Raw genomic sequence first — 9,678 nt, forward strand, 5'->3', positions numbered from 1 at the left:
TGTATCTAACAGATATCCTTCCTGTTGACACAACCGGTACCACAACACTTCATCTTCTGCAAGTACTTTCCATGTCCTGCTGACCTAGAAATCAAGTTTATATATATATATAATAACGTTGTAAGTAAAAATTAGATTTCATACAAAATTATTTAAATAACATCTAAAATATACACATATAAAACAATGTAGGCCTACACTGAGACTAAATTTTTATTTAAACAAGCATACTACTGACAGTACGGGGGAAAAAAAGAAAAAACTTTAACAAAATGCTTGCTTACTGTGGATTCTTTTGAAAATAACTGAGTTTCTACTCCACTAAAACTCCACAAAACATGGATACCAGTGTTTAGTGGACACAGTGCCATCCTGAAGTATCAGCGTGTTAGAAAGTTTGGAAGGGAAAAGAAGCTAGAGAACAAGTGAGACAGCATTGTAAGTTTAGAGCAAAAAGAATTTATTTTCATATCTTGTAGCCAAGAAAGCTAGCTAAGAAAACCTCTCAGATGACACCATCATATCTCTAAAGGGCTACTGATAAGGCCTGATTAGGTGTACGGCATTAGTGATTAATAACCTCCTGTATTACAGTATGCATAAATAGGAATGAATTATTTTTTCAAGTAGCCTCAAGTTGCTGTCCATTTCAGAGAGAACAGCTTCATCATAATCAACTCTGGGCTTAGAATTAAAGATTCAAGTGGTAAGAGCCAACTTAAGTAGCATTTGTTCTCTGTAATTCTTAATTTAAGAAAACAGATGTAACCAATGAAAACGGCTACCAGTGAAAGCAGCAATCAATGGTATGCCATTTCCAAAAGATGAAAAAAACCTTCTCAGACTGACATCATTTTTAGCAACTTATGATTAAGCATCTAGAACCGAAACAGACATGAAGGTTACACCAAAAATCTAGGTCTCCCATTGATACAAACTCTCACGGGACCATCTCTTCGTGTTTACTTGCCATTGATTCCACGTTTACACACAGACAACATGGCATAGTGGGGTGAAAGACGAACTATTACTTGTTCTCTATTTCATGAGATTAATCTCCTTTGTATTTTATCATTATCATGCACACCTTGCTTCAGGCTTCTTAAAACCACAGCTTTCAAATACAAAGCATAGCTTCACAAGATTATATATCATGAGGAATACTGCAAGTATGCGATCCTTTTGGCTGGTACAGATTTGCAAGAAGTCCATGCAGAACACAAGCCATTGGAGCAACAAAGCGTGCAGTGAGGCTCACAGAGAGGTTCAGAAAGCAACGCCCTCCACCTTAAATAAATCAAGCTATCTCAAGAGTTTTTAATGTGATCTGTAAAGTTTTACATGGGATGACTTGGAAGAGCATGCCTTAGTCTGCCTTATTAAACACAGCAACAGGCCAAGACTGACCAGTCAGCCCAACCAAAGCACCCACAACACCGCAGGGAGTTAGCAGCTAAGGTCCAGAAAGCACCCATCAACACAACCCCGAGACTTACAGGTCTCCTTGGGTCACAATAAGCGCAAAAACATCTTATACATGTGGTCCCAAACCTCCTTGCATACTATACAACCCCCAAAGAGCGGGACAGTATGCTCTGCAATGAACGGCATTGGTCTCCCCTTGAAAATTTATGAAGCTTCTAGTCATCCTGTTTATGTTGTGCTGCCCGTTGGTCTTGCTGTAAAGACAGACGTATCATTACTGTTCTCAAAAACCAACATCCCATGAATCAATAATTGCATCATAAGACATCTCTCATGACCTGTTTCTTCCAGGGAAGAGGAAAAAAAAAAGTTTAATATGAAAAAAGGGGGATGGACTGAGTAGCCTGCATAGGTTTTTAAAGATTTGATATCTACATACAAGAGCAGCTCTCAATCGGCAATATCCAAGTGCAGCAGAACTCATTTTAGTTAGTCACCAAGAGACCTCAACTCAAACTAGCAGACACACACAACTCCCATCATCAGACAAAGAAAACAACCTGGAAAGGGCAGCCATAATGCCTTACAAATGACAGAAACAGCACTGAGTCTTCTCTAGCATTATACATCATTGTGTAATAAAAAAACCAGTGCTTAATGTTCCTGGCCCTACAGGGACACAGTCAGGAAATTCAAAAGAAAAAAAAAAAAAGAAAAATCAAAATCCAAATTTCAAACCATTACAGTTTAATGGGAAATTTGTTCTCAATTTGATTTTAAAGTAATATAAATCCATATATTATTGGAAAAAAAAAAAAAAAGAAAAAAAGAAGAAAAAAAAAGAAAAAGCACACAGCTTTTTGCTGACACAAAAAAAAAAAGCAGCTGCTCTGCAGGAGTTGAGCATCCTGGCCAAGCCTGGTCAACAGTAACGGCACCTTTGCCCCCCTCCCGTAACAGCAGCACTTTTTTGCTGACATTGAGAGGACAGGCTAACGCGCAAGCAGAAGCAAAGAAAGCCAAACTACACCAACTTTTGCCTTGCTTTAAAAAAACCCAAAACCACACAAAACAAAAAGCCACACACACCTTTGGAGTTTGCCAAAATAGACAATATTGTACAGACCTTTCTAGTTTCGAGGTCTTAAAAGCATTTTATAAAGACAGTAAAAAAAAAAGGGGGGGAGAAGGGGTGACTATATAAAATTTAGACTCCCTTTTCAACTTTCAGGAACAAACATTTAAGGGGAATAAAGATCCTATCCTATTATGATTTTTTTTTTTAATCAAATTACATCGAATCCTGCTGCTTTACAAGCATGAATTTCCAAAGGGTCCCTAACGCAGCCTCTTCTTAATGCACCAAAACTGGCATGACAATCCCTTGTAAAAGCCCCACTGAGCGAGCCTCAGCTGCAAGAAATCTCTAATAAAAGTGTCTCAAGCATTTCACTTTACAGCACCACTGTGAGCTGCCACATTAAAACCAGCCATTGGCTTGAAGTCAGCTTTATTAGATCTGCTTGACTTAAGTGTTTCAGGTGAGGCCCCGAAAGCCAGAGCATTACAGCTTTATTTATACACATCCATACATTCTGCTTGTTTGGAGAGTAGCTGAGACACTCAAAGCTCTTATTAAACTATGAGCATAATTCTTTCCAAATCTACACTATGTAGAAATTCCAACAACAATCAATGACAGCATCTTACAGAGTTGTTTATAGATTTAGAGTCCCCAATTTAATTTTGTCTTTAGTGTTCCTATTATCCTTTTACTACAGTTCTCAACTGTTCTCAGCAAAGAAACTTTGGCTTCCCTTGAGCTCCACACAGGAATAGTTTTATATCTTATAGTTCAGCAAGTAATAATGTTCTGAAGGACTTCAAAGGCTTTTGCTGACACAGGTTTTGCCATTTGGTTTTGCCTTTGGGGGATTTCCCTCCCCTGCCCCAGAAAAAAAAACAAAACAACCCCGACATCTTCCATCAAATCCTAAATTTCTTCTAATCCTGACTAAATCAACTGGCTCAAATCCCAATGAAGGTTTATTCATCCCTCTCCATCTGATAACTGTCTTTGTTTCATTAAGTTTATTTTCTTTCCTAGTCAAAGACATATTCAAGGTTCATTCACTGAAGCCAGGGGCCTCAATTAGAAGTACCCGGACTTTCAATTCAGTACAACATGTAGCAACAAATAATATTTAATCCAAAGACATTCAGATGCATATTTACCAGGTGGAAGCTGCTCATCTTTTCAACTCACAGCTATAATGTTATTTAAAGTTTTATCCTGAGCCCAGGACATCCTTATCCATCCGTTTCTCAGCTCTATCTCTAAACTATGAGGAAGATGGATGCCTACTTTTACCCATATACAGCCTTGATGCAAAAGCATCCTCAAAAAATACATGAGATTTTCTTTTTTTAAGTGTATAAACACTAAAAGCCTAAGAGTTTGACAACTCCAGAAGCTCTAGAGGCAAGCTTCTGAATTTCCTGATTTATGCAAGATAATTCATTCCTAAGTTCCTAGAAACAGTCTCCCTTGTCCTAGATACATACACAATTGTTGTGTTGGCAAACATCTCTCAGATGAAAATGTTAACAGTTCAAGGCAATTGCCCACTGATCCATCCAGAAATAAAACTACCTTAGCAGTTTTAGTAGTAGCTGAAATTCAGTACATACTGTCAAGTATTTCACGCTGCAAAATGCAATTTATGCAGTCCCTAGTATTTACTAGAAAGCAGTAACAACTCTAAGTATATGAGAAATTCATAGACTAGACACACCACCTTACCACAAATCTGAGAGTTTAAAGGCCAGGTCCTCAGGCCGTGAGCGAAGTTAATTGCAGATGTCTGCAATATAAGTCCCAAATAACACAAGAACTTCTACTGCATTTCAATTTGTCATACTTCTGGTGTCCCAAGCGACTGTTTTTCTTTTCCCTCTACATCATGACCAGGAGGAAGAACTGACTGTTCTCCAACACCTCATCACAGAAGTCACAAGCGAGTCGCTTATAGCATAGACATTTCTTTCAATGGTCAGAACAGAATCAAAAGTTGCTTGTAGGTCTGGCATAAAGCAGAGGGAAAATGGTTTGCTGAGACATTAAGTCCTGGATACCTTTCTCCTTGTATTATAAGCAGGATATCAATAGGGACTGGTCTGCTGGATGCTACTGAACATCACTCAACTATTGCGAGCGCAACAGAGCTCAGGAACTGATGACACCATAATTTACGTGCTGCACATGGCTTTCGTACTTCAAGTGCCATATAGATAGTTTGTGTTTTATAGGACTTATTCCAAAAATCAAAGAAAAGCTGTGGGGAAGAGAGGGAGGGGGAAATATCAGGGTGAAATTAAAGTTCTCCAGAGCAGTCAGTGGTGTGATTAAATCTCAAAGAAGCTCCACAGTCAGGCTACTTTACTGTTGGTTACCAACTTGGCATAAAGAACTAAGCAAACAGGTTTTCTCCAAAGGCACTCACATAGTTCATGATGCCAATTCCACTAACTGGCCCAATTTCACTAAAATCCCAAGGCGCCTTAATAAAAAAAACCTTTCTAGGATAACACTGTAAAGCAGCAGGGCTTTCCATTTCACAGAAGAGGGCTTCCCCCCCTTCAAAAACAAAATCACCAAGAGAAAAATGAAAATGGTATTTATTTTTATTGCTTTGCATTTTATTTGAACACTTAAAAAGAAGCCAGCTCTGCACTAAAAGCATTGGGTATTCATCTCATTTGGAAAGCCTTGTAAAACACTGGGCATTTGCTCAGCTACCTGTCAGCTGGTGAGTAGAATCAACTGACTCTGTCTTAGAAGGCGAATGAGAAATGTGGAAAATTTTCTCAGTGTTAAACACATCTTATGAGAACAGGTTCAAGTTAAAAAACCAAAGCGAGTGAAAGAGAAATCAAGTGCAACCCAAGCGCAGAGAAAAGGAGCAGCCCTTCATCAGACAATCTTTTTACTACGCCATGAGGTAAATTCATCATGCCTAAGGAAGAAAAAAAAAACAGAGAAAGAATAATCTTAAAGTAATCCACTTCAAAAATGCAATCCTGTTCCATTTCATGGCCTTTACTGATCCTATAGCTCTACCTCAAATGAAAAACTTGAGCATATCCAAAAGCTTCCGTCTCCTGGACGGCACCAAAGAAAAATCCTAGAGAATTTTTTTTCCTCTGCAACAGAGGCCCTGCAAGAGGATTTATTTTTCTTCTAACAGTCCTTGTTCCTAAAAGGCATTAGCAAGTCAAAGATTTAAGCAATAACCACCTGTAGCTATTTAACACTACCACTTGCTCACACTGAACATTAAAAGTCCAATTTCATTTCAATGCATGTGCCATTTGGCTAATACTTGTGTCTAGTTTACCATCCACAACAAAGCTATACCCTGGCTGTCACTTTTCAATTTTTACATGTTAACATTTCTTTCTCTGACAAACCATCCAGGGCATGGTTCGAGTGTAACACAAAGAATGGTTTCGCTCGGATTTTTGTGAAGTTGCAAGATGTGCTTTGTACATAGTAGTTCAATGAACACCAGCCTGAAACTCTAAATAGTGGCCATGGGAGAAGCTGGCAAGCAATATCCACAATATTCTACTTTATTTCACAAGGTAACTGGCACTTGCCAATTAACTTTGCTTTTGAGACTCATTCAGAGAGGAGATTCATCACTCAATGTCTGAAGAAAGGAGACAGAGGCTCAGTAGTGTTGCCTGAAGAGTCCTAAGTGTAGTCAGGTGTTTGTGTGTGTGTTTCTTCAAGTAGCTTCACTAACATAGGCAGTTTACAACCACACATAAGGTAAGGACCATGTCTGTGTACAAACTGGTGAAAGCATTATCTTAAAGTATCACCAAAGAAAAACATAAACCCCTTGCTGGGGCAAGGCAGAAATTGGTATCATTTAGCTTCACATGAAATCACTACAGACAAGTCACTACTCCCAATTTCTATGGTTCAAATCACATACTGAAAAATGGGGGGAAACAGCGTTGTTGCCATGCCCTTAGCACTGTAAAGCGCCGAGTTGTAAACATTGCAGCAAGACACTCAACTCCTTTCTCAGCACATTCACTTGAATCAAAAGATCTTCGCAAGTATTTATTTTAAATTTTAAGGCTTCACTTATGTCCAAGCCACGAATGTTTTCTTTAACTCTACTCAACTGCAAGCTATAAATCCAGCTCATTTACTATTATTTTTTCAATATTCAGCTTTGGAAGTATTTCCAATAAGTAAAAGCACAATCAGCTGAGCTACTAGGGTTGCAACACATCTTCCCCACATCAAGGTGCCTGACTGTTTCTTGAATACATCAGCCAATTTTATGCGGTATCAGAGAAGCAGTCTGTCAGCAGCACTTACCTGAGCACACCTTCCCAATTCAGTCTTGCCCAGGTACTGGAATATCTTCAGTGCCAGTTCGTAAGGCAGCTGGATATCAAAGAAAGGAACCTCATTTATTTCATTCTGAAAAGAATAAAAATAAAATAATTTGTTAGGCTGCTTTGATGCACAGCTAGATAGTAGCAAAAGTTACCACAGTACGAAGAACAGACGTTGTAGCCTCAGTGCCATCACAGTTCCATAACAAAAGGCAGCAGTAATTCTGCCTCGCCATCCCGTAACGGCACAACATCAGACAGATCATGCCAGCATGACTGTGCCCAAGCTACTCTTTGCTCTCTCCAAGTCATATCAGATAAAGAATATTAGAAGGCTAAGTGGAGCTAAAAAGCAAATTGTGGAGAACTGTAAGGCTTATATATAGTCAGATGGCACAGAAAGGCAAGACACAAGTTCCAGTAGAAAAGTTTCCCTAAGGTTTCAGCACCAAAAAGACCACACAAGTAAGCACTTTGAAGACATATGCCCAATATTAATTTCACTTACAAGATTTCAAATACAGATGATGGAAAATGAATTACTATTTTGATATAAAACTCAATGGAGAAGACATTACAGTCTACTGCTTCTTTCATTAGTAACATAAAAATGTCTTTTTAATAAGAAATATGCTTGAAGAGTTGCTGCTTTAACTGATTAAGTATCTAAAAAAAAATTAAAACCAAAGAATCCATCACTTATCTAACAGCTAAATGCTGCACTTATATTTTTCCTAGAGGGTTTTTTGTTTGTTTTAACTACATAATTATTAAATAATCTTCCTACGGTTATTGCATCAAGATTTGTCCTCTACCTCATTTCTGTCTGGATAGACCAAATTTTTATTCTATATATAACATAGCAAGAGCAAAATCAGCCCATTTTGACCATTTCTATGTCACCCATTCTGAAGTTTTGCTCTCCAGTGTTTTCTCCTGATTTCTCTAGCCCCTCCAAACACCTGATCACGCTCAATCAACCCCCTCAATCAATGCACAAAATCAGCTGCTCAGCTAAAACCTGACTCCACTGTTTGCTGACAGAAAGTCAGGCAGACCCCAAACCACCCCCTGCCTCTTGGCACTTCTCTAGCTCTGATATCTTTGTTTCTTCGTAGGTCTCTTCTACAACTACTCCTTGCTAATTAAACCTGGACACTTTGCAGTGCCAATGAAGTGGCAAAAGCCGGCAATGCTGGGTTTATTTAAAGCACAGTTACACAGGAGAACTACTGTAGAATTGGTTGTGTGAAAGTGCTTAATGTAAAAGGTATTCTACACTAGATATGTGTTTAGACAGCACAAATATGGGCAATGTTCCCATGAGGTCTTTTTAGCAAAACAGCACCAGTTTATAAACACTGGAAGCTCGCACTTGTTCTACAGTTAACTCAGACTAGACCTGTGGCCACCCTTCCTGCTCCCCTCCCTCCTCGTGCGCAATTTTCCTGCGCAAACAGCTCCTTTTCCTTTCCCTCTGCATGAGGGCCACTGGCTCCACTCTTTGTTGTGGATTTGCAAGAAGATTGTTTGCTTTCATGTGACTTAAATTGCATCTATTTCCAACGTGGACACCCAAAAAAAAAAAAAAAAAGGAACTCTGAGAGCACATCTCTGTGGCCACACGCAGACAGACCTCAACGTGGCCAGATGTGAACCATCTTGAATCCTGGAGCTGCATAACCATTCTAGAGCAATGCGCTGCCCAAACAAAAATAAAAACAATGAGCCATTCGGCAAGGCTTTTTAGCTGTAGGCTTACTAGCTCAGGCACAAGCACCGCTATGAATATATTGCTTCCAAACTGTAGCTGACTCACGTCCAACCAGCAGAACCTGGTCTGTCTGCATGTACCCAAAGGTATCATCAGAAGGACAGACTGCCTACAGACCAGTACAGACACAACAGTCAAGACTGACTGCTCTCTCACAAAAAAAGGTGGGAAAAAAACAACAAAAAAAAACCCAGCTATACAGATTATTTTTAACTAATCTGCAAGAGTATTTATAGTCAAACTGTAAGCACGAGCTTGTGACAAAGCACAAGTAATCACTCATATTAATTCCATTTAATGCAACCTTAACATTAGAGACAGATCAAGGTCTTCCCTTCCTACATCCCAAAAATTCACGCCGCTCGTCTTTAGTACAGTGCTCACTGCTGCAGATGAAACGGTAATGTTAAGTCAGCACCAGCCTGTCTAAGTCTACTGGAATGAATCCAAAACTCAAATACTACCATCCCCTCTGAGACAGATTTGGGCTCCTGTGTGCTAATGGAGCACTAATTCTGTAAATGGATTAATTTGTGCCTTGCAGACAGAAATTTAATCTGTTCCTTTTAATTTTTATAAGCAAAGAGTAATTAGTCATAGTTAGGTTAGTAAGAAGCAAGAAAATGGGTTTCCCCCCAAGTTTTCCTACGCTGTAAATAAAATCTCTATTGCATTTAGAGGACTTACCAAAATAACTTTTATCTGGTTCAGAACTGTATTTAAAACTATTTCCAAATTAACTCCTTTATTTAAAGAATTAAGACTTGTTTTCTTACTACACTGCTGTGTCACAAGGCAGGATATCCTTAATTACCGCACCTGCATCAAACAGCCTGAATAAGCAAAAAAAAAAATCTTTTTTAAGAGGAAAAAAAAAATCTCAGAGGACGAAAAGTAGATTTTGGAGAGTTAAAACCTGGTAAGACAAAATATATTCAGAAGCTGAGGTTATAAACAGGCCCACGGGAACCCAAAACTCGGCACTCCCCCTTGCTCACCCCATCCCAGAGCCGAGGCGCAGACGGGCCCCGCTCCTCCCCCCGCCACGGCCCCAGCTATAA

At 39.1% G+C, this 9,678-nt stretch overlaps 1 protein-coding gene across 1 annotated transcript in view; it reads right to left on the reverse strand.

Moving 5' to 3' along the window:
* Nucleotides 1-7,079, reverse strand: part of LOC104628269 (F-box/WD repeat-containing protein 8-like) — a 34,543-nt gene extending 27,464 nt beyond the window's left edge. The window contains 3 exon segments of the mRNA XM_010296796.1: nt 1-84; nt 6,824-6,928; nt 6,999-7,079. The exon segment at nt 1-84 is cut by the window's left edge and continues 15 nt beyond it. Coding sequence (XP_010295098.1) covers nt 1-84; nt 6,824-6,928; nt 6,999-7,079 — 270 coding nt within the window.
* Nucleotides 7,080-9,678: the final 2,599 nt, after the last annotated feature.

The sequence above is a fragment of the Phaethon lepturus genome, unplaced genomic scaffold, assembly GCF_000687285.1.
Source record: "Phaethon lepturus isolate BGI_N335 unplaced genomic scaffold, ASM68728v1 scaffold16701, whole genome shotgun sequence".
Lineage (NCBI taxonomy): Eukaryota > Metazoa > Chordata > Aves > Phaethontiformes > Phaethontidae > Phaethon > Phaethon lepturus.